Source organism: Parasteatoda tepidariorum, chromosome 3 (genome assembly GCF_982258835.1).
Source record: "Parasteatoda tepidariorum strain Cologne lab strain chromosome 3, Ptep-v5.0, whole genome shotgun sequence".
Taxonomy (NCBI): domain Eukaryota; kingdom Metazoa; phylum Arthropoda; class Arachnida; order Araneae; family Theridiidae; genus Parasteatoda; species Parasteatoda tepidariorum.
In genome coordinates this window covers 32365161-32391144 of record NC_141757.1, presented here as the reverse complement: position 1 = coordinate 32391144, position 25984 = coordinate 32365161, and the positions used below count along the sequence as shown (strand labels likewise).

Below are 25984 nucleotides of genomic sequence, written 5' to 3'. Positions count from 1 at the left end.
TTTTTTTCTTTATCTTTATAGGTATATTTTTTTTAACCTCAAAACCCAGCCTCCAATTAATTAGGCAATGTTTGATACTTATTTATTATTTAAAAATATATTTTAATATGTTTTTTTCTGTTTGTATACATTTACAATACGATTGTCTGTGTGAAAATAAGATTTACACTGCTTTGTCGGAGGTTTGAATTACTATTAAGATTGTTTTATCGGAGTTTTTAATTACTAAAAATTATTAGAAAGACAATAAATTAGATTCAAATCATTTTTCGGAGAGTTTTATTGCATATAAAAATGATTTGTTTTTATCAGTCTAATGGATTTTGTTTCATGACGAAAATACAAAAAATACACAATAAAAATACTCTTCAATATGTAAAAAATGCTAACATTCAAAATTTATCCTTTTTTTACATTATAATTAAAAATAATTACATTTATTTGAAATCTTTTATAAAGTATTTTTTCGCATTTAGGAGTTTATTTTCGCAGTTATGAAGGAATTCAGCTTGGCATGAAACTTGATATATTACCTTGAATAGGGCGTTCACCCCTTAAAATAAAATAAAAATATATGATCCAGGCAATTTCGAAAAAAATGCACTTGTAAATTCAAGCGTATTTTATTTACTAGTTAAATCTTCATTTCAATAACGGCTGAGTGGTCTAGTGGCCGCTCCGCTAGGAGAAGCTTAGATTTCGACTTACGTTTGGTGTTGATTGTGCGGTGGACTGTTTCGTTTCTGTTATTTTTTTCTCTAATGTATGTTTTATCTTATTTTTTTAAAAAATAATTTAAATAAAATTTTTTTATTATTTTTATTTTTTAAATTATTAGATATTTCTTCGTAAATTAGATTACAGAAGTAAATTAATTTTTGTATATGATAATAATATTTCTAATTAGTGCTTACAATAGTTAAATAGTTAGAATTTTGTTAATTAACTTTATTATTTATTTAGTTTTATGAACAATAATTTGGATTGTAATGATCATAAAAAATTAAAAACAAACCACTTTTTTACCACTTTTAATTTAGGTTTCCATTTGTTAATAACTTCAGCTTTCTTGAAGTGCGTTTGAATAAAATTGGTAATCATTTGTTAGTTTACGAAAACGTATAAAAGTTATAAAATACATAATTCCTTTTGAAGTTTGTAACATTTATAAAATTTTTTTTATAAATAAAGAAAAATAAAATTCAGTAAGTTCCTAATAGGCCGTGTTAAATATATTTACCACCAAAAAAATGGCATTTTTATAAATTAAATGAGTTTTTTTTTCTTATATCAATTACTATCCTTAAAGCAATTTCAATTCCAAAAATACTTTAATTTACCTTTACTGGAAATAAATGGCCCATTAAAGGGTTAAGAGGTCTCTCTCCTCTCGATCAAACTTAACTGTTGAAGAAGATAAAGAAATAAATTTAAATATGCTTTTATTTCTTTTTATTTACTATTCACAAATTAACTGATGATGGATAATTACTCTATTCTGCTGTATCGTTCGAAACATAAAAGGCCGTCACCGAATCAGAAATATAAAGCAAGCGGTATTTTTTATTCTTTTTTAATTTTTTATGACAAAATTATACCAATAAAATTCTGCAATCAGCAGTTTTTGAAATGTAGTTAAATAACATTTGTCTGATTTTTGATAAGTATCTTTTTTTTTGTGCAATTTATGCTATAAAGAATATTTTATCTTTATCTAAATCGGTTTTTATCAGTTTAACTGTAACAAAATAAATTATTTAAAAAAAAATAAAAAAATAAAAATTGTCAAATTAGTAGTTTTAAATGACTTACCCGAAACTAGAATTTACATAACTTTTTTTTTAACTTCTTTTTTCAACATTATTTACATCAGGCCCACAATTTTTACCCCTTAAACATTTTGTTTTACTTGTTTTAACGAAAGATATGCATACGTATAAGACGAAATGAAAAGGATGACAAGAGTAAGAATTTGCGTGATGCGTATAGAAGGATACAAGGGAAAGATAAATTTAAATGGTGACAGTAATGTGACGTTTAAATTGAAAGGATCCTGAATATTGAAGAAAATTCAAAGGAATAAAAAGTAGATGTAAAGGAAATTCAAATTATTGAAATTAATATCGATTTGAAGGTTGATTTTAATTTTGAAATCAATAAAGGGATGTAAAAGAAAAAGAATAAATTCCTTCAATACGGACCTAAGTTAGCATCTCGGAGAAAGAGAAAAAGGCAGAAAGTACACCCCTTGGTGTAACAAAAGCAAGCAAGAATGTTTGAGAGAGAATACGTCAAATATTCAGAAAGATTCATTGATTGGTAAGAATCCAGACAAGTGAATAACAAATTAAAATTCAAGAGGAAGACATTTTGAAAAGCGGACGATTGAAATTGGTAAGTAAGCCCCCCCCCCAAAAAAAGAAAATAAATAAAAAAAAAAGAAGAAAAAAAAGTGAGGATAGAGGGGTATCTCTCCCCACAGGAAGTGCAATGAATCGCGTTGACCAGCAATGTAAGGCGAACAGAAAGTTAATATTCATTTCGGAAGAAAAAATGAAATTTTTGTCAGACGAAATATATTCAATATATTTACGTTAAAATTGAGAATCCCTCAATTTAAGAAAAATCGCTTAAAATTTAGCATAAAATTAACTTAAACTGTTATAAAATAAAGAGTAAATAAGGATTTAAAGAATAAAAAGGAAAGATTTAATTAAAAGAGTAATTGTAATATTACAAATGGCATTACGATATCATCAAAAGTTTGCTGGGTACAAAAAAATGTCAAGAAAATGCAAACCTGAAGTTTTACCTAAAATCCAAGATGGCGATTGTAGAGGCCTCTTAACATTGATATTCAAACAAATTTTACGTCAGTTAACTGGGGATGGGGGGGGGGATACACTTTTTGTGCAGATAAAACTTTACTACTGATACCGACTATTTTATTTTTTAGATCTAAAACGACGACATAAAAGAACACTTTCGAACTTATTTTAGTTCTTCGAGAATCTTGTGTGGAAGTTTTAAATTACAAGCAATAAGCCATATATTTGTTGCATTTGGGGAATTTTTTTCAAAAATTCCTTTTTCTCAAAGCGGGGTCTTGTTTCTAAGAGATCTGTTTTTTCCTCGCTACACTCCCCCCCCTTTTTTTTTATTAAAGAATGTTCTAGAATATCCTATTTTATTGAATAAAATGGCATTTATATATATATTTGGTGTATATTACTTTAATGTAAATTTTGACAGTGTTACCTTTGAGGATTTTGGTCTAAATGTTTGTGTACATAATTGTTTATTAATTCAACGAAATTTAATATTTTTTTAAAAAAAAAACAGATATTACTGTTGTGTTTGTAGAATGTTATTTATCGGTGAAGCATGAGTAAATTTATTTCGAACGCACCGTTCAATTTTGCACACAAAAATTTTGCAAAAGTTTGGTTCGTAATGTATTTATTCCCAGAACTTTCCTATTTAGTTACAGTGGTTCATTTTTAACTTAACTTTATCATAGTGTTCTGGGTCGTCGAGCTACCAAAGCGGGGGTGCCATCCCCTCTGCAGAGGATCAAAATTGTGATGGCATGTCTTCGGATCATACTCAGGGATGTTTCCCTGACCGTCGCCAATAGCCCATTGTGCAGCTCCAGTGCGACTTAAATGAACAACAAACAAACAAATTATAGTGCTCTGTATGACCATTTAAATTTTAACTGTCCGCTGACTGCTAATGCTTATGTCACCATTTTATCGCCAAATAAAAGTCGCCAATCGAAATTTCGTTGACTTTCCGACACAAATAAAATTATACATAAAACTAAAAAGGAAAATAATAAATGAAAATTAAAAATATTAGGAGTTAGTTTTCAAGTGAACTATTAGGAAGAAAATAAGTCTATTTTTGTTAGATCAAAAACATAAAAACGTATATTTATTACCGTTAGACCAAAAACGTAGATGAGAGTCGTCAAACGTACGCGAAAGTGTTGTAGCTTACATTTTTAGTTTTTATTCTTTAGTTCTTTATTATTCTAAGTGACATTTGTTAATAACTAAATTGTCACTTAGCACTTTTCTCCTATTTTTGTCCGCTAGTAAAACGTTCTTATTTTTTTTTATTTTGTTATTCAAAATCTATTGTTTCTAAATCCATTAAAATGACATGTAGCACTTTTCTCCTTTTTGTCCGCTAGTAAAACGTTGTTCTTAATTTTTTTAAAAATTTTGTTATTCAAAAGCTATAATTTCTAAATCCATTAAAATGACATGTAGCATTTTTCTCCTATTTCGTGCACTAGTGAAACGTTGTTTTTAAAATTTTTATTTTATGTTGTTATTCGAAAGCTGTCGTTTCGAAATCCACTAAAATGACGCCTAAAACTTTGCTTTTATCCAAAACACTTCAATTCTGGTAAAATATAAAATTTCCATTTTCTGATGTTTAAATGATAATGCAGATTCAGGTCGTGTAAATTGATTTTGACAATCAAATGCATCCAAATGTAAACGTTAGATTTCTATTGCATATTAATGAATTTAAGATATATTATCATAAGATTTACTAATCACACTGCAATCATTAATTCTGCGCATTTATAATAAGATACCTTAGTAAACTAAGAAGTGTTGGAAAACTACGAGGAAGTTGTAATTTGATTTTTTAAAACTTGTGTGTTCACTACACGGTCTTGTGTTTTAAATGAGGGACCACAAATTCTGAGTTTAGTTGTTCTGTTTCCAGATGTGTAATTAGTTGCGTGAAAATCAGTAGTTAATCAAAGACTATTTAAAATGTTTTCTCGGCGTTAAACACGAACACCTCTCTCCTGCATTATTTAACCACAGCTTTAACTGTTTGGTTTTCATTCCAACCGCCAAGTTTGACGCAAATAGATGTTTCAACTAGGCAGAGATACTATTTATGCAAATTAAAATTCCGCTTTTACCTCGAACTCTCTGAGAAGCGTTTCTAGAATTCGAAAATAATTCTAGAATTCTCGAGAAAGTGTTCTACGCGAATGTCTTTTGATTTTAAACCTTTTTTTTCCTTCGAAAAAAAGTTTTAAACGTTAAAAGCAAAAACATGAAAGATGTAATTAGCAGCATTCGCCAAAAAAATTTCGAAGAAATATAAAAGATTCTTTTTTCTTTAAGTATCAAATGCTTCTGCTTTAAATTATTTAAATCGTCCAAAACAGCGTGCATAATAATTATAATAATATATCCATGCAAAAAAAGAAAAAAAAAATGTATCCTGAATAAGTTTTAATCCTTTGATTTTTAAGGTACAAATATTCAAAGAGTAAATTAAACTAGTGCATATTTTAGATTACCAAATCGTACACTAACAGGATCTTTGTCTGAATAAACATAGCTTTATTTTGATAAATTTGGATGTTTGGTTGTTAAAATATGGAGATAAATATGGTTTCCAATTATGAAACTCTTTTATCTCCGCTTAAAAATTAGTTTTAATAATTATGTATTTTCGTTATTTATTAAAGTAACGATCAATTTTTTAAAATTTATTTTACGGTATAAAAATTTAACAGCATTTTAAATTATTTGAAACCCTAATTGTTTGATTAGTTTTTGTGAAATAAATTAAAGAAATACGTCTTTAGATCTGCCCCTTTAATCGTTAAAATTGTATTTTAGTGCATAGAAATTTCATCATTCGATCAAAAATTATTAATCGAAAGTATTTTTCTCCTAACTATACGTGAATCGTACATGATAAGGAAAATTTCCTGGTTAAGAAATAAATATCTTAGCAACCGCTTAAATTTTACCCTTCTCACGGCATGAAACTTGTTAAGGTTGTATTCTTTGTTAAAAAAAAAAAAAAAAAAAAAAAAAAAAAAAAAAAAAAAAAAAGTATCTCAGGGTTAATGCGATTTTCCAACGCCCATCTCCGTTAAAATGGTTATGGAAATTTCGCTTTATCCCCATGGCGGTACGTTTCAATAAGAAGTGGAAAAAATTCTCATCTTCGTTATTAATTGTTACGAAAATTTTTCTTTATTACCATGGCAATACGTTATGTTGCAGTAAGAAGTTGAAGAAATTCCCATCTCCATTAACATGGTTACGAAAATTTTGGTTTATCCCCTTGGCGGTACGTTTCAGTAAGAAGTGGAAGAAATTCCCATCTTCGTTAGCAATTGTTACGAAAATTTTACTTTATCCCCATGGCGGTACGTTTCTGTAGGAAGTGGAAGAAATTCCCATCTCCGTTAACATTTGTTACGAAAATTTTACTTTATCCCCATGGCGGTACGTTTCTGTAGGAAGTGGAAGAAATTCCCATCTCGGTTAACATGGTTACGAAAATTTTGCTTTATCCCCATGGCGGTACGTTTCAGTAAGAAGTGGAAGAAGCTCCCATCTCCATTAACATGGTTACGAAAAAGTTTGCTTTATCCCCATGACTATACGTTATGTTGCAGTAAGAAGTAGAAGAAATTCCCATTTCCATTAACATGGTTACGACAATTTTGCTTTATCCCCATGACGATACGTTGCAGTAAGAAGTGGAAGAAATTCCCATGTTCATTGACATGGTTACGAAAAATTTACTTTATCCTCTTGCCGGTACGTTTCAGTAAGAAGTGGAAGAAGCTCCCATCTCCATTAACATGGTTACGAAAAATTTTGCTCTATCCCCATCTCGGTACGTTTCAGTGGACTAAAAGCAGGATTTGCGGATACCATGGTAACGGAGAAAGGAAAAGTATGGAAAGTTGTTAAATAAAGAGTATAATATGAGGCACAAAACCTCGAAAAATTACTAGATTTTTAAAATAAAATATTTATTCCGTTTGAAAAGTATTAATCCAAAAACAATCGTTTGTTACGTGTTTATACCTCTTTGTTATAGAAAATGAAATGAAAATGAGGTTGAAAGAAAATGAAAATAAGCATATTTATGCATCATTTAGTTTTATGTTCGTTTAATGTGTTTTTTTAAAGTTTTTTTATTGAAATTCCCAAACATTTACGCCTCTGCAATTAATTTCCTTTTTTACAATTTATACATTTATTTTTAAATAAGTAAAAGAGGGGGAAAAAAACACCATTCCTGGGATTTTGATAAATGCAATGATTGAATCTCTTGGGAAAATTTGCATTCTTTAATAGATTAAACACAACCAATAATTTTGTTGCTTTAAACGTGAATTTCCTTGCAGTCAAAGTCATTTATTTGGTTTAAGTTCGTAAAAAATGTCATTTGTTTTCTTTACGCTTTCTTTGAATTAAATTTTAATAAAGCTCATTTAAAGAGTTTTTTTTTTCTTTCTGAGGATTGCGCAATAGAAAACGCCGGAGATACACCTAGGGTTTTTAAATCCTCTAAATTTTATGAGTTTTTGGTTTCCAATTAATTAATTTCAATTGAAAATTATTTGCACTAAAACTTTAAATCTTTACTTAGTATGCTAATTTTGTTCTTTTCCGAGTTAAAAAAAAATCGCCAACATTGGAACGCAAGCATGTTTCTTTAAAGCAGAGGAAAGTAAATTGTGTAAAGATAGTTTTTTTCATAACATTTAGAAATCATTTGTTACTTGATGACATGTTTTCAGTTTATAAAAATGAGTTTTTTTAAACATTTTATTGAAAAACAATTTTTTTTCAAGCTTTCGGGATTTAAATAGGTATCTGAATTTGGCGTTTATATAAGATATATTAAAAAAAATGTCTTTTTTTGGGGTTTTAATGTGTAAATAAGTTAGTTATTGAAGTTGTATGAAATGAAAGGACTAATTTTCATAGTATATCACTGGGTAAATATAATAATTACATAGTAAATCGCATTATAGCGAATTCCTTTGAATTAGTTGCAAATGCAAATTGAATTAATTGCTTTTAATTTAATGATGAAGTAAAAAGAATTAAATTTTAACCGCAAAAAGTTACTCGTGCACATACTTTTTAAATTTTTATTGCCTTTTCGAAGAAAAAGCCAATTGATAATCTGAGAAGATATTTCTTTCAAATTATAATGATTTATTTAAATGTTTTTAACTGGCATATTTTCTTTTTCGAAGTATTTTTTTAAACATTTATTTTTTTCTGAGCTTGATAAAAGCTTCTTCATTTCATTCGTTTTTTTCCCCAGAAGTATTTTTAATGATAGTAGTAAGGGCCGCGATATAGGGGACGGAAGTGACGTCATAGTCAACCGGAGCTTATTTCTGCCTCAACCGGAAGTTGCTTATTTCTGTACACCTACAAACCGGAAGTTGCTTATTTCTGCCCACATACAAACCGGAAGTTGCTTATTTCTGCCCGCTTGCTTATTTCTGCCCGCCTGAAAATCGAAACTTCGTCTGCAGCGTCATGGGGAGCTTATTTCTTTTTTTTCTTAAGCCTAATATAGTTTTAGTTTCGGTTTCTGTTTTTAATTTAGTTTCGTTTTTTTAAATATTATTTAATTTATTAGTTTTTGAGGGTGGCAACACTTATTATTTTAATATTAGTTTTTAAGGATGGCAACATTTAGAAACTTTGTTATTTGGGGGAGAAATTGTGTATTATGAAGTTATGACGTCATCTTTTATTACATAACACATGAATGATATCATGCTTTTGATCTAGTGGTGCCATCTATGTGGAGATTTTATAAATAAAATAACTTTATATCTATTTTAATATTTAAATCTGTTTTAATATTATTTATTAAATATAATTAAGGCTGAGGATCGAACTCGCGCCATTAAAAAGCCTTCGCGGGTCAGTAGTTGGATATCATAACCACTGACCCACGAATGCTTGGTTAGATATGTGTTAATAAGTTAAACTTTTGTATTCTGAACACGTGTATAAATGAAAAGGATTTGATATCGATATAATCCTACAGTTTCATCGATATATTTTTCACTTAACCTTTGACAGTTATTAAATAATTATTTCTGCCCCTCTTAATGTTATTATAACTTTCTCTGGATGGCAACGGTACTGACCATACACGTGTTCAGATTTGACGTGTTTTGTGTGATAGCACAACTACTGATTACAGAGCGAGTCATTCTGATAACATATAACAAGCTAGATCTTGGTCTATGACGTATGTGTTGAATTCACTTTCTTTCACTTGCGCTGGTTAATAGCTAAGCATGTGACAGTTTAACATTTTTCTGATTGGCTGTTAGAGTTATACTTTCATGATTTGGCAACTAGAAGGATAGAGTGAATTAATTCCCCCTACTTATATTAGTATTTCACTTGTTCTTCTGTTGTGTCTCGATTAAGTTTTTGAAAGTTTTTCAATTCACCAGGTTGTTATGGACGGATATTTAAAGAGAAAACATGCTGAAACTGAAGTAAGTACTATTGATTTCTTAGTAATTTACCATGCTTTTAAATTTATTGTTTTATTTTAACTTCTAGCACTAATTCGTTTTAACGCAGAGCATGTGACAAAACTTAGTTAACTTTAAAAATTTTATAACTATGTTATTTTTATTATATTGATGATAAATAGTATATTGATAATGTTAAATAGTATTATTTATAAAACTACTGAGATGCGCTAATCTGTATCTTTAATTAACCAAGAGAAAGTAAATTGCTTTGTACATTTTAATTAATTATTTTTATTTTGTTAATAATAAAAATTACTCATCTTCTTAGTTACAAATTAGGACTAGTTTTTTTTTCATTCCGTAATCTAAATGAAGTAAATATTTGTTAAATTAACTTTCTATTTGTTAAAATTTATTAAGTATGACTACTGCGAATATTAAAAGTATTAGAATCAAAGGTATATTAATTTTAAATTAATAAATATTAGTTTATACGATTAGATACTTTTATCCCTATCGTTTGGATTTACGGCTATCAATGTTGTCATTTTTGAACCCAGAAGACAATGGAACTCCTAGATCTTGAGACAATACATGTCTTCGAAGAGAACTTTGAGAGTACCCATGTTATATGAGGAGGAAGACTACGAAAACCTCCTACCCTTAGTCCGACGACAAATAGTGGGATTGGTTTCGTTAACCAGTATCCTGTGAATGCACAGAGATCAGAGGAAAACTTAAGGTTTCAATAAAATAAATTTGAATAATTTAAGAAATACTATATGAATTCTAATGGTGTCATCTATACTTAAAATGTTAGAAAGAGACTATATTAATAACTCTTAATTTTAGTTATTTTTTAACATAAATACAGTTGATATAAATGACTATAATTATTATTTACCTATTTAATATTACCTATTATTAACCTATTCAATAAAAAAATATACCCTTTAATAATTAATACCAAAAAGTTTCATAAAAACTAGAAACTTATTACAAAAATATAAAAATTATTTTTGAAAAACTAGAAATTTTTCACAAAAAATAAAATTATTTTCTGAAATATTAGAAAATCTCCCTCAGTAATAAAAATATTTTCTAAAAGCTAGAGCATTTTGTTAAAAAGAATAAATAACGACATATTTATATTATCAATTATATATTAAATTTCCTTAAAATTTCAAATGAATTATTTTAAATCTAAGAAACATGTAATGGGAATTTTTGCCGCTTTAAATTCATTTATATTAAAAACATGTAATGGGAATTTATCGTTTTATTACGTCGTTTTATTCAGTTATTACAATATACGATTCATTTATTACAATATTATTACAATTACGTCGCTTTATTCATTTATTTCATCGTTTTATTCGTTTTATTACAATTTAATATTATAATAATGCAAATAACTTACTTTATTTTCAAATTAGGAGTTAATGTAAAAGTTACTATAGCCTTTCTATTTGAAAGTATATATTTAAATGATACTGATTACAGAACTTGAACATGTTATCTATTTCTCACAAAATTTTACAAAGATAATGTCTATCCGGGACGTTTGGGGCTTATCCACGTTTTATCAATTAGTCATAATATCATAGTGCTTCATAAGAACGTGGGAATAAAATTATTTCCTAGAAAATTGTTAAGAAACACATGATGTATGCTCGCAGAAGTGATTGGGTGAAACTTTGAATAAAATGTTATTTATTTTATTAAAATATATTTTGTCTTTATTGATCATTTTCACATGTGAAAAAGTTTATATTATCAAGAAAAAATTACACTCTTTAATAACTAATACAGAAAGTTTCAGAAAAATATATAGAATTTTCTGAAAAACTAGGAGATTTTAGCAAAAACTTAAATATTTTTATAAAACTAACAAATTTTTAACAAAAAAAGTAAAAATATTTTCTTGAAAGAGAATTTTTTTTTTGTAAAAGCATAAATATTTTCTTAAAAGATAGAAAATTCTTAACAAAAAGTTAAAATTTTAAACAAAAAGTTAAAATTTTTAACTTTTTGTTAAAATTTTTTCTTAAAAGATCGAAAATTTTTCTAAGAACATAAATATTTTCCTAAAAGATAGAAAATTTTTAACAAAAAGTTAAAATATTTTATTAAAAGACAAAATTTTTTGCAAAAACGTAAATATTTTCTAAAAAGATAGAAAATTTTGTGAAAAAGTTTGAAATATTTTTATAAAATTAGCAAATTTTTAACAAAATGTTTAAAAGATAGAAGATTTTTTGTAAAAACATAAATATTTTCTCAAAAGATAGAAAATTCTGTTAAAAAGTTTGAAATATTTTTATAAAACAAGTAAATTTTTTTTGCAAAAAGTTAAAATATTTTCTTAAAAGTGAACGTTTCATATTTGTTTTTGTAAAAAGGTTTATTTTAGACAGAACTCAGGAGGTAAAGACTTTTACTTTGCAAATAAATTCTTAATTGTAGTAATCGAAAGGGGTTATGAACATTATCATAAACATTTTAACTGTGTGTTGTTAATTATTTTTCTTGGTGACTCAAAATTTTCTTTTTTTTATTGTAGGAAGGAAACAGAAAAGGATTCTCAGCTTTAGTCATTGATTTTGAAGGTTTTCAACTTTCATCAGGGGCATACATTGTCAAAGAACTTGCTTTTCATGCTGTAAAAGGTAATCCCTTTACCGGAGTGTGTACATTCCAACCACCGTTTCCGTTTGAAGAACTTCCAACACAACAGAAAATGCAATATTCTTGGACAGTCCGAAATATTCATCAAATAGATTGGAACCAAGGAGAATTACCCTACGTTAAATTTCATACTATGTTGACTTTTTTGTGTGATATGTATTCACATATCTATGTGAAAGGACTCGGAAAACGGAAATTTTTAGAAATTCTAACCGGCAGAGTGTTTTACAGTTTGGAAGATTTTGGCTGTCCTAAAGTAGATGAACTGATACCAACTTTTTCATCGTGCACTATACATTCACCAGATTTTAAGCATTGTGCTCTCGTTAAAGCGAAAGCATTTGGACGATTTCTACAAGACCTATAAATAGGACAAGCACTCGGAATTCAGCATAAAGTTGTTCCTGGAAGTAATATAGTAAATCTTATAAATGACTTTTTTGCGAAATAGAAAATCAGCTCCAGTGGGGGGAAATGTATTTTTAAAAACATTAAACGATGTTCAATTACCAGCAAATTTATATGTAAATAGAAAAATTGTATAGTAAAAATAAAATTTTTAAGAAAGCCTTGATGTATGCTCGCAGAAGTGGCGAGGTGAAACTTTGAATAAAAATGTTATTTATTTCATTGAAATATATTTTGTCTTTATTGAGCATTTTCACAGGTGAAAAAAGTTTATATTATCAAGAAAAATGTCACCCATTAATAAATAATAAAAAAAGTTTCAGAAAAATATCTAGAACTTTTAGAAAAACTAGGAAATTATTACAAAAACATAAATATTTTCTTAAAAGATAGGAAAATTTTGTTAAAAAGTTTGAAATATTTTTATAAAACTAGCAAATTTTTAACAAAAAGTAAAAATATTTTCTTAAAAGAGAAATTGTTTTTATAAAAACATAATTACCTTCTTAAAAGATAGAAAATTTTTAACAGAAAGTTAAAATATTTTATTAAAAGAGAAAATTTTTAGTAAAAACATAAATATTTTTCTTAAGAGATAGAAAATTTTGTTAAAAAGTTTGAAATATTTTTATAAAACTAGCAAATTTTTAACAAAAAGTTAAAATATTTTGTTAAGAGAGAAAATTTTTTGTAAAAACATAAATATTTTCTGAAAAACTAGAAAATTTTGTTAAAAAGAAATAAAAATGTTACATTATTTCCTAGTTCGTTAAGATTTTAAGATGATTACTTTAAGTTAGATCAATAAATATTTTCTATAAAATCATATTAACATTAATTTTGAATCATGAAGGCAGGAGAATCCGTTGGTTCTATGAAGCATTCATAGAGATGGGAGTGTGAGACAAGGACCCATATTTAAATACTACTTTCTACAAAGTTCATCCTCCATCCAGACTCCCATCTCTATGAATGCTTCATAGAACCAACGGATTCTCCTGCCTTCATGATTCAAAATTAATGTTAATATGATTTTATAGAAAATATTTATTGATCTAACTTAAAGTAATCATCTTAAAATCTTAACGAACTAGGAAATAATGTAACATTTTTATTTCTTTTTAACAAAATTTTCTAGTTTTTCAGAAAATATTTATGTTTTTACAAAAAATTTTCTCTCTTAACAAAATATTTTAACTTTTTGTTAAAAATTTGCTAGTTTTATAAAAATATTTCAAACTTTTTAACAAAATTTTCTATCTCTTAAGAAAAATATTTATGTTTTTACTAAAAATTTTCTCTTTTAATAAAATATTTTAACTTTCTGTTAAAAATTTTCTATCTTTTAAGAAGGTAATTATGTTTTTATAAAAACAATTTCTCTTTTAAGAAAATATTTTTACTTTTTGTTAAAAATTTGCTAGTTTTATAAAAATATTTCAAACTTTTTAACAAAATTTTCCTATCTTTTAAGAAAATATTTATGTTTTTGTAATAATTTCCTAGTTTTTCTAAAAGTTCTAGATATTTTTCTGAAACTTTTTTTATTATTTATTAATGGGTGACATTTTTCTTGATAATATAAACTTTTTTCACCTGTGAAAATGCTCAATAAAGACAAAATATATTTCAATGAAATAAATAACATTTTTATTCAAAGTTTCACCTCGCCACTTCTGCGAGCATACATCAAGGCTTTCTTAAAAATTTTATTTTTACTATACAATTTTTCTATTTACATATAAATTTGCTGGTAATTGAACATCGTTTAATGTTTTTAAAAATACATTTCCCCCCACTGGAGCTGATTTTCTATTTCGCAAAAAAGTCATTTATAAGATTTACTATATTACTTCCAGGAACAACTTTATGCTGAATTCCGAGTGCTTGTCCTATTTATAGGTCTTGTAGAAATCGTCCAAATGCTTTCGCTTTAACGAGAGCACAATGCTTAAAATCTGGTGAATGTATAGTGCACGATGAAAAAGTTGGTATCAGTTCATCTACTTTAGGACAGCCAAAATCTTCCAAACTGTAAAACACTCTGCCGGTTAGAATTTCTAAAAATTTCCGTTTTCCGAGTCCTTTCACATAGATATGTGAATACATATCACACAAAAAAGTCAACATAGTATGAAATTTAACGTAGGGTAATTCTCCTTGGTTCCAATCTATTTGATGAATATTTCGGACTGTCCAAGAATATTGCATTTTCTGTTGTGTTGGAAGTTCTTCAAACGGAAACGGTGGTTGGAATGTACACACTCCGGTAAAGGGATTACCTTTTACAGCATGAAAAGCAAGTTCTTTGACAATGTATGCCCCTGATGAAAGTTGAAAACCTTCAAAATCAATGACTAAAGCTGAGAATCCTTTTCTGTTTCCTTCCTACAATAAAAAAAAGAAAATTTTGAGTCACCAAGAAAAATAATTAACAACACACAGTTAAAATGTTTATGATAATGTTCATAACCCCTTTCGATTACTACAATTAAGAATTTATTTGCAAAGTAAAAGTCTTTACCTCCTGAGTTCTGTCTAAAATAAACCTTTTTACAAAAACAAATATGAAACGTTCACTTTTAAGAAAATATTTTAACTTTTTGCAAAAAAAATTTACTTGTTTTATAAAAATATTTCAAACTTTTTAACAGAATTTTCTATCTTTTGAGAAAATATTTATGTTTTTACAAAAAATCTTCTATCTTTTAAACATTTTGTTAAAAATTTGCTAATTTTATAAAAATATTTCAAACTTTTTCACAAAATTTTCTATCTTTTTAGAAAATATTTACGTTTTTGCAAAAAATTTTGTCTTTTAATAAAATATTTTAACTTTTTGTTAAAAATTTTCTATCTTTTAGGAAAATATTTATGTTCTTAGAAAAATTTTCGATCTTTTAAGAAAAAATTTTAACAAAAAGTTAAAAATTTTAACTTTTTGTTTAAAATTTTAACTTTTTGTTAAGAATTTTCTATCTTTTAAGAAAATATTTATGCTTTTACAAAAAAAAAATTCTCTTTCAAGAAAATATTTTTACTTTTTTTGTTAAAAATTTGTTAGTTTTATAAAAATATTTAAGTTTTTGCTAAAATCTCCTAGTTTTTCAGAAAATTCTATATATTTTTCTGAAACTTTCTGTATTAGTTATTAAAGAGTGTAATTTTTTCTTGATAATATAAACTTTTTCACATGTGAAAATGATCAATAAAGACAAAATATATTTTAATAAAATAAATAACATTTTATTCAAAGTTTCACCCAATCACTTCTGCGAGCATACATCATGTGTTTCTTAACAATTTTCTAGGAAATAATTTTATTCCCACGTTCTTATGAAGCACTATGATATTATGACTAATTGATAAAACGTGGATAAGCCCCAAACGTCCCGGATAGACATTATCTTTGTAAAATTTTGTGAGAAATAGATAACATGTTCAAGTTCTGTAATCAGTATCATTTAAATATATACTTTCAAATAGAAAGGCTATAGTAACTTTTACATTAACTCCTAATTTGAAAATAAAGTAAGTTATTTGCATTATTATAATATTAAATTGTAATAAAACGAATAAAACGATGAAATAAATGAATAAAGCGACGTAATTGTAATAATATTGTAATAAATGAATCGTATATTGTAATAACTGAATAAAACGACGTAATAAAACGATAAATTCCCATTACATGTTTTTAATATAAATGAATTTAAAGCGGCAAAAATTCCCATTACATGTTTCTTAGATTTAAAATAATTCATTTGAAATTTTAAGGAAATTTAATATATAATTGATAATATAAATATGTCGTTATTTATTCTTTTTAACAAAATGCTCTAGCTTTTAGAAAATATTTTTATTACTGAGGGAGATTTTCTAATATTTCAGAAAATAATTTTATTTTTTGTGAAAAATTTCTAGTTTTTCAAAAATAATTTTTATATTTTTGTAATAAGTTTCTAGTTTTTATGAAACTTTTTGGTATTAATTATTAAAGGGTATATTTTTTTATTGAATAGGTTAATAATAGGTAATATTAAATAGGTAAATAATAATTATAGTCATTTATATCAACTGTATTTATGTTAAAAAATAACTAAAATTAAGAGTTATTAATATAGTCTCTTTCTAACATTTTAAGTATAGATGACACCATTAGAATTCATATAGTATTTCTTAAATTATTCAAATTTATTTTATTGAAACCTTAAGTTTTCCTCTGATCTCTGTGCATTCACAGGATACTGGTTAACGAAACCAATCCCACTATTTGTCGTCGGACTAAGGGTAGGAGGTTTTCGTAGTCTTCCTCCTCATATAACATGGGTACTCTCAAAGTTCTCTTCGAAGACATGTATTGTCTCAAGATCTAGGAGTTCCATTGTCTTCTGGGTTCAAAAATGACAACATTGATAGCCGTAAATCCAAACGATAGGGATAAAAGTATCTAATCGTATAAACTAATATTTATTAATTTAAAATTAATATACCTTTGATTCTAATACTTTTAATATTCGCAGTAGTCATACTTAATAAATTTTAACAAATAGAAAGTTAATTTAACAAATATTTACTTCATTTAGATTACGGAATGAAAAAAAAACTAGTCCTAATTTGTAACTAAGAAGATGAGTAATTTTTATTATTAACAAAATAAAAATAATTAATTAAAATGTACAAAGCAATTTACTTTCTCTTGGTTAATTAAAGATACAGATTAGCGCATCTCAGTAGTTTTATAAATAATACTATTTAACATTATCAATATACTATTTATCATCAATATAATAAAAATAACATAGTTATAAAATTTTTAAAGTTAACTAAGTTTTGTCACATGCTCTGCGTTAAAACGAATTAGTGCTAGAAGTTAAAATAAAACAATAAATTTAAAAGCATGGTAAATTACTAAGAAATCAATAGTACTTACTTCAGTTTCAGCATGTTTTCTCTTTAAATATCCGTCCATAACAACCTGGTGAATTGAAAAACTTTCAAAAACTTAATCGAGACACAACAGAAGAACAAGTGAAATACTAATATAAGTAGGGGGAATTAATTCACTCTATCCTTCTAGTTGCCAAATCATGAAAGTATAACTCTAACAGCCAATCAGAAAAATGTTAAACTGTCACATGCTTAGCTATTAACCAGCGCAAGTGAAAGAAAGTGAATTCAACACATACGTCATAGACCAAGATCTAGCTTGTTATATGTTATCAGAATGACTCGCTCTGTAATCAGTAGTTGTGCTATCACACAAAACACGTCAAATCTGAACACGTGTATGGTCAGTACCGTTGCCATCCAGAGAAAGTTATAATAACATTAAGAGGGGCAGAAATAATTATTTAATAACTGTCAAAGGTTAAGTGAAAAATATATCGATGAAACTGTAGGATTATATCGATATCAAATCCTTTTCATTTATACACGTGTTCAGAATACAAAAGTTTAACTTATTAACACATATCTAACCAAGCATTCGTGGGTCAGTGGTTATGATATCCAACTACTGACCCGCGAAGGCTTTTTAATGGCGCGAGTTCGATCCTCAGCCTTAATTATATTTAATAAATAATATTAAAACAGATTTAAATATTAAAATAGATATAAAGTTATTTTATTTATAAAATCTCCACATAGATGGCACCACTAGATCAAAAGCATGATATCATTTATGTGTTATGTAATAAAAGATGACGTCATAACTTCATAATACACAATTTCTCCCCCAAATAACAAAGTTTCTAAATGTTGCCATCCTTAAAAACTAATATTAAAATAATAAGTGTTGCCACCCTCAAAAACTAATAAATTAAATAATATTTAAAAAAACGAAACTAAATTAAAAACAGAAACCGAAACTAAAACTATATTAGGCTTAAGAAAAAAAAGAAATAAGCTCCCCATGACGCTGCAGACGAAGTTTCGATTTTCAGGCGGGCAGAAATAAGCAAGCGGGCAGAAATAAGCAACTTCCGGTTTGTATGTGGGCAGAAATAAGCAACTTCCGGTTTGTAGGTGTACAGAAATAAGCAACTTCCGGTTGAGGCAGAAATAAGCTCCGGTTGACTATGACGTCACTTCCGTCCCCTATATCGCGGCCCTTACTACTAATGATATTGAATTGCTTTTCGATCCATCCACAATTAAATTACTTTCGAAAGAAATAAATTGGTTTGATTGTTTGAAATATTTTTCTAATTTTTATTTTAAAGTAATTTTCTCTACCTTAGTATTATTTTTACTTCACTATATTCATGCATAAATTATTTTTTTTTATCTACATGAAAAACAGTCATAAAATGACATTTAATATCTTATTGATAAAAATATTCTATATTACCAATGAACTAGATGACTAGACATGGTGCGTAGCGTTTTTAAAAAGTGCTTAAAGGTGCTTATTTTCGATTTTCGTTATTTAAAAGCCCTTAGAAGGTGCTTTTTTCATGGGGTGTTTTTAAAAAGTGCTTAATTTTCCCTTTTGGAAAATTTTTGGAGTGATCGATTTTTGGTACGTATTATGCAAAAGCATGCTTTTTACATTGTTCTATTCAACGATTTCTCAATTCATTTCGGCGTACTGTCGGTCCATAGCGTATGAAAGCGCCAATCATTTTACATGTTTGATGAAATACTTGCGAGTCCGCATGTGTGTGCACTAAGCTGGGTTCGTTGAGATTATTGCACTCTCGTGTGCAACTCTATTGCATTTTGTAAGATATTCTCAATTTCAGGCTTCGTTTTCCACCCTCTGATAGCGAACCGAAAAATCTCTTGATCATTTTATAAAGGCTATTATAATCAGGAAAATTGTTTTTTTGGTCAAAAACTAGTTATTTTCTCATGATCATCTAAAGTCTTTAGAAATTAGTTTGCATTTTGTTAATGTATCTAGCGTTTAAAAATATTTTTTGAGTGTTTAAAAAGTACTTAAAAGATGCTTATTTTTTATTGAAAGATTTGGCTACGCACCCTGCTAAAAAAATAGAAGTTTTGCTAAAAATGAAACAGCATTTAGGACAAAAATTTTTGACAATTAATAATTATTTGATGAAATCGTCAGAACTTTTTTAAGAGGTCGTAGGTTTTAAGAGTCCAAGAGGTCGTGGGTTCGATCCCCGCTGGCCAAAGACTCCCCGTGCGGAAAATGGTGACTGATGCATGTTAAATCTGCCGAGTCACAAAGTCCTCCATGTTCCCATGACAAATCATACCTCTGGGGTTACTGATCCATGAGGTTCCTTGTCTTCTGGCTTGGTTCAAAATTACAAGGCTACGGAGTTGGACATTAGTAGTCGTAAACCCAAAATTGGGTCGGCTGTTCAACGACGGTTATAAAATAAAATAAGGCATGAAAATTATCTGTGATATTAAATTTGGTTAACCTTATTATTGCACTTGTAAAGTTTAAACGAAAATTAGAAATTTTGAAAGAGTAAAGCAAATTTCCCACCCCTTTTTTTTTTCTCTACCCTTTGACGTCTCTCAGATATTTCTTGTTAATGCTCTCAAAAATTCCAAATATCTGCAAAGATATTTATGATTTTACGAGATGATGTACTCATGAGAAATCTATGTAAGATTAATATTTAAAAGCGTTTTTTTTAAATACTTCATTATCGTTCAATCAATAAAAAAATATTATTCTGGGCTGTTACAAAATAGCTTCAGATGTTTCTGCAAACTACTGAATCAGATTTTAATAAGTTTTGTCACAACGTAACATTTTAACCGTTTTTAAAACCTTTCAGAAACTAAAATTTTATCAAATTTTTGAAAATATAACCAGTTATTGTACAGTTTATACCACAAATATCAATTTAGATAGCGTATCTAATGTTGTTGAAAAAAGATCCCCTATTTTATTATTCCTCAAACCTTGAATCTGAAACTCTATACTTACTTTCCTTATTTGCTTTTAAAAGAACAAAACACAAATTTACTTGAAAAGAGATCTCGTCTTATCTTTAAGGCTGTTTTTCAAAGGCTCTGTAGTCGCATAAGATGAGGCTTCTTTTGCGAATTATATCCTATTTTAATAACTGATCTGAGTTTGTAACAGTCATGACTTTTAGCTCAAGTTTAGTCTACCTTTAGTCAGCCCCCTCTATGTTGGCACGCACAAAACATCAATATGGTGAAAACAGTTTTGAGACTACAAAAAGCTTTGAGGTCTAATTTTTTAATATTTAAAAACTTACTATAGTACGATCGATACGAATCCGCATCCGACTTGCACTGACCACAGTGTTGACGTGAAATATCCTCAGTGGTAGATGGATCATGGGTTCGAGTACCTTTGCCGTCGCAAACCGATGGAGATTCTCGCTGTCTTCCTCTCCATGTAACTCAAATGCTGGTTAGTTCCATCAAAAAGTCCTCCACGGAGGCAAATTTCTCCCAATACTTGGTCCAGGAGTTCCCTTGTCTTCTGGATTGGGTTCAAAATTACAAGGTTACGGTGTTGAACATTAGTAGTCGTAAAACCAAAAATTGCGTCGGCAGTTCAATGACGGTTATAAAGTTATAAAAATATAATGCTGCATTGAGCTGCGATTTCTCAGCGATAGAGCGTTCGCCTTCCATTGAGATGAACTGGGCTTGAAACCCAGCGATGGCTGGTCGATACGAATCCGCATCCGACTTGCACCGACCATAGTGCTGACGTAAAATATCCTTAGCGGTAGTCGGATCATGGGTTAGTCTTTTTGCCGTCAGACTAACCGTGGGTGGTTCACGTGGTCTTCCTCTCCATGTAGCTCAAATGCTGGTTAGTTCCATTAAAAAGTCCTCCGCGGAGGCAAATTTCTCCCAATACTTGGTCCAGGAGTTCCCTTGTCTTCTGGATTGGGTCCAAAACTACAAGTCTTCGGAAATTAACATTATTAGTCGTAAACCCAAAAATTGGATCGGCTGCTCAACGACGGTTATAATATGCAATAAAATATAATGCTGCATTATTTGTGCTCATAAGATTCTTCAAAGGTTGATTTTGATAGTTTTTATTTAGGTGAAAAAATGTCGCCAAATTGGCGACTTTCAAAATCGTATAATAACTTTTAAAATATTTTAGTTATTTGACCGTTCTGAAGCCCATGTAATTTTTTACAGCAAGATAGCAAATGCAGTATAAGATTATATCTTTGCTTCAAGTGTAAGGCACTTAAACTGTTTTTTTTGTTTGTTTTTGTTTTCCTTGGCGAAAGAGCTGCGAAAAACCATGTTAACACGACGCTCTTCTTTTTTGGTTAAAATCGCCGTAAGTGAGGGATCACATGACAGGAGGGACTGATGTTTGGTAAAAGGAGAGAGAGAGAAATATCTTCAAAAATCGAGAGAAAATATAACAGCTCTATGGTTAATACTTTCAAAATTGGCTTTATATAATTTCTTTATATAGTTGGGGCTCTGCCGAAAGAATGTCAATCATATAGGTTCCTTCGCCAAAAAAAAAAAAAAAATAAATAAATAAATTTGATTTTATTTTTCTTTACAAAAAACACATAAACACGTAACTTTACTTTTCATTTTTTGTGTTCTCTTCCGATTCTTAATTTAAGTTTTAAAAGATTAAAAAAAAAAAAAAAAAAAAAAAACAAAGAAAAAAACGGTGATATTTTGTATTCTGTAACACAGAGAAAAGAGATAAGCATTGTTAAATCGGAAACGTGACAAATCTGCCATCGTCTTGAAAAGAGAATTCCTTCTCCAAGAAGTTTTCGAACACAATGCATGAGACAAAAGATTCGGGGCTGGTAAGTGAACTCTTCCCCACCCCCGCGGATACAACATCTTTATCTGCAACTGTACCTGACATTCCCTTCTTACATTTTTCTTGTTGTTACTTTTGTCGTCCTCTCTTTTTGCTGAAAACTTGTAGTTTTCGAGATTTTTCTCTTCAATAGCACGTCTTATGGAATATGTGTTTGCGGTATTTCGACTACATCAAAAATTGTTCTTCGAGCATTGAATTGTACCTTAGAATATTTTTTTTTTGTGTCAATTCCTAAATCATCTTTTTTCTTTACTGTATAATTTATAGTACATTGACTGGTTTTAACTTGTATAAAATATGAGACCACGAGTAGTAACTATTTATAATGGAGTTGGATAACCACCGGAAACCAATGAACCAATAAATTGGACAAAATTCGGCACAATATTATCACTTAAAAAAATATTTTAAGTTTTATTTTTTTTAGTTTGTATGCTTTTATAAAGCGTTTGCCTATTAAAAATATAGTTGAATTTACCATCGTTCGTTGGTCGGAGTTTTTAATTCCAATGAAAAATTATAAGAAAAGTAAAAAATTCGATTCAAGTCTCCCTTTGTACAATTTTATGGCGTATTGATGTTACTGCAAATGACCGAAATTGGTGGTTGTTGACTACCACCGGTGAATTTTGATAATCACATAGTCGATTTGGTAAGAGTCCGAAATATATACTAGGTCTAGTTAAGTGCCACTGCCCGGTATACATTGCTCCTGGAGTAGCGCTTGTGATGAGAGCTGTATTAAGTTCACAGTTGTGTGTCTGGTCTCTCCTGTGTTGCTATTAGCAGTTGAGTGTAGGAGCTCGTTGTGCGTGATAGAGATTGAGTAGCAACAGCGCGAGGAGGACGGTGACGCAGTCAAAAATAGAAAGTCAACTGGCATTACTTTCGAGTTCCTATCATGTCCGCAGGTTACCAATGTGGGGCAAGTTGAAATCGACAATGCCAACGTTCAATCAAAGGGTACTTCAAGATTGAATCGAGTTAGCATGTCTTATATACTAATGGATTGATGTTCAATAATCGTAGTGGTAGTTACACATTAAATTTAATTTTTTTTACTTCGGAGAGCATTGCTTGCTGAGTGGAGGAAATCTTCCTCAAAATAGGTTCGATAATTTAGGATGTGTTTTTGAACGAAACGTGTTAATGAATATTTAAGAGTAAAAATAAATCTTTAATTCTCTTTTTATACTCAGTGTTCTTATCAGAATTGCTAATCTGTACCGGAAAAATTGAAATAGCCAAGTCAAAAGCGATATGCAGGTGTACAACTAGAATTCTAACTACCACTAAACTAACCACTAAATTATATAAGATATGTAATTATAGGGGTAACACATTAAAAAAAAAATTCCAGAATGATCTTATTTAAAATAAAAGTTGTTTCCGAATGAATAAAGTTCTAAAAATAAGTGTCCTTCCCTACATGTCATTCATAAAATTCATTCATAGATTTTCCCATTTAATTTTAGAAAATTCTACTTTATTTTGTGGACGTTTCCGATTCTTTACATAATTTCCGAGAACCACTTAAAAAGGATCGCATGTGGTTTTTGGAATAAGAAACAGCATAAAATCTTTCTTTTTAGGTTAAAAGAAACTCTGTACCATCGATCAAAAAAAAAAAAAAGAAGTTTTTTTTTTAAATTGGTGAACATACGCAAAAGTATGGTTGGGTAAGGAATGCAGCAACATTCTAGGATGATAAACTTTATCCTTGCAAAACTCTGATGTCCTCTCTCTGGATTTAGAGAATTCTTTTTGAAATAAATGCACGAATATCTTTTTGGATCGGATCTAACTTAAAGTCGTGTATCACATCCATTTTTTTTTTCAGTTTTGGTTTTTGTCCAATATTTTTATGTTTTGATGTTCTAAACGGTGTGACAGATAGCTGGTAGAAAGTTTTTATGAGTTGACTTTATGCGCCTGACAGTTTGAGATAGGAATTTTATTGTTTTTAGGGAAAGAATTCTATGATTATTAGATGAGGTGAACGCTGTTTATTCCTTCCGTGCATTTTTCGGAAGGCTCTGATTTTGTTACATCCTGAAGATCTACACACAATTTGGTGAATTTGTAAAAATAATGCTCTGTTTTTATTGATTTCTGAAAAATTTGCTCACGAACTTATAAATCTGAAATTAACATAGAATCGGAATCGTTCTGAAGATGTTGGTTTTCTGATACTATATTGCTATATCCAAAGGATTCTGTTGTTAATCCTTGTTCTGTTAAAGAGAGGATGTTATTGCGCGGAAGAAATTTTTCATGTCTTGTGCTGTTTCACCTACATAAGTTATTTAATAAGGGAAACTTTGGACGCAAATTTTGTTTATGGATGACTACGCCCGTCCACATCTAACATACTTCGCAAACAAATGGCTTCAATCTAAGGATATCACCCGTATGGAATGGCCACCATTCTCACCGGATTTGAATCTGATAGAGCACGCGTGGGGCCTTCTTGGCCGACTAGTTGCAGCCCGTCAACCACATTCTACATGTGTACTGGAACTTCGGAGAGCATTGCTTGCAGATTGGGGGTAATCTTCCTGGAAAATAAGTTCGATAATTTGATATTCTGCATAACATGAACGTTGTTCAGACTGCATTTAATCGCATGGAATACATACGTTGTCTTAACCACCATACTACCCATGTAATGTTAAGCTTCTGTTAAGCAGCTATTTTTTTTTTTATAAATGGTGTCATACATATAGACAATCTTTTTTTGTTCTTTATCTTTTGTTTTATAAACGGGCTTTATAAATAAATGACGTTTGTCACGTTCTGGGATTTTTTTTAAAAAAAAAAGGTATTTGAATAACAAAGGAATCATCTTGCAATGTAAAATGCATTGCAAAAATCGCAATGTGAAAATGTTTCTTTAGAAATCAAAAATCTTTCAATTATTATTATTAAGTCAAATAATTAATTATAAAATATTTTTACACGAATGATTTTTATTCTGTTTTTAACATTGTCTTATTTGTTAAAATAGTTCTAGAGATATGGAGATTTATGCAGAAATTAAAATTAGTAGTTATAGACCGGAGTGTTTTCCTAGTTAAAACTATTTGAACCAAATTTTCCTGATCGTGACTACTCCTTATAATTAGAGTCAAAAATATGAATCTTGCATAATTTGAGTCAAAAATATGAATCTTGCATAATTTGAGTCAAAAATATGAATCTTGCAAATGTTTTCTTCTAGAGAAAGTGCAGTAAAATTTCATTACAACGAACTTTATTTCTATTTATGATGGCTAACTATTTTGATTTACAATAGATAACTAGAATAAAATCTTTCTCTAATCTGTAGTTTTTGTCTACAGATTGTAGACAGAATTATGTAGCTTTATACTTTATAAAAGACAGAAGCTTTGTACTTTATTGAAGATAGAAATTTCTACTACAGAAATGCTTGAACAAAAATTTTTCTAATCGTAAAAAGTTTTGCAAGTAGAAAATAAATTCCATACTTTTTGATGTCATTGCTAGTAGTGAATGTTTTAGGCTCCTAATCCGTACTAGTAGAAACCGCCTTACATTATCATTTCACCTCCTCTGATGTACATGGCTGTCCAAATATTTAATGGTAGGTTGTGTATTTCATTATCAGTTATAAATAAAAAATATAATAAGTGATAAAATTCTTGTATTATATGTATTATCTACGAAAAATTGTACTATTATTTATAATTCGTTTGATCATTTCTTTGTAATTAACATGTTGAATAACAGTTGACTATTGATGTTATTTTAATTTTCCTGAGACCAGG

At 28.6% G+C, this 25984-nt stretch overlaps 3 protein-coding genes and 1 long non-coding RNA gene across 6 annotated transcripts in view; 3 read left to right on the top strand and 1 right to left on the bottom strand.

Annotated features, from left to right (window-relative positions):
* The window catches only part of LOC107455203 (tight junction protein 1), a 383960-nt gene that overhangs the window by 150805 nt on the left and 207171 nt on the right, over positions 1-25984 (top strand). The gene's annotated exons all lie outside the window — the stretch shown is intronic.
* LOC147813506 (uncharacterized) lies at positions 1268-5871 on the top strand. Its single transcript, XR_015432489.1, has 3 exons — positions 1268-3519; positions 3692-4169; positions 4278-5871. It is a non-coding gene; the product is annotated as an uncharacterized LOC147813506 (long non-coding RNA).
* On the top strand, positions 8642-12637 carry LOC147813505 (uncharacterized). The gene is made up of 2 exons (XM_087159014.1): positions 8642-9331; positions 11877-12637. Exons 1-2 carry the CDS (start codon positions 9293-9295, stop codon positions 12366-12368), a joined length of 531 nt encoding a protein of 176 aa, XP_087015140.1. The 5' UTR covers positions 8642-9292; the 3' UTR covers positions 12369-12637.
* LOC147813504 (uncharacterized) lies at positions 14037-18529 on the bottom strand. The gene is made up of 2 exons (XM_087159013.1): positions 17343-18529; positions 14037-14797 (listed from the first exon to the last, which is right to left on the bottom strand). Exons 1-2 carry the CDS (start codon positions 17379-17381, stop codon positions 14306-14308), a joined length of 531 nt encoding a protein of 176 aa, XP_087015139.1. The 5' UTR covers positions 17382-18529; the 3' UTR covers positions 14037-14305.

What these genes read in the sequence shown, in the direction of transcription:
- LOC147813504 (XM_087159013.1), bottom strand. Translation starts at nt 17,381, where the DNA reads ATGGACGGATATTTAAAGAGAAAACATGCTGAAACTGAA. An exon ending in GAAAACATGCTGAAACTGAA is followed by an intron (nt 14,798 to 17,342) that starts GTAAGTACTATT and finishes TTTTTATTGTAG; the next exon opens with GAAGGAAACAGAAAAGGATT.
- LOC147813505 (XM_087159014.1), top strand. Translation starts at nt 9,293, where the DNA reads ATGGACGGATATTTAAAGAGAAAACATGCTGAAACTGAA. An exon ending in GAAAACATGCTGAAACTGAA is followed by an intron (nt 9,332 to 11,876) that starts GTAAGTACTATT and finishes TTTTTATTGTAG; the next exon opens with GAAGGAAACAGAAAAGGATT.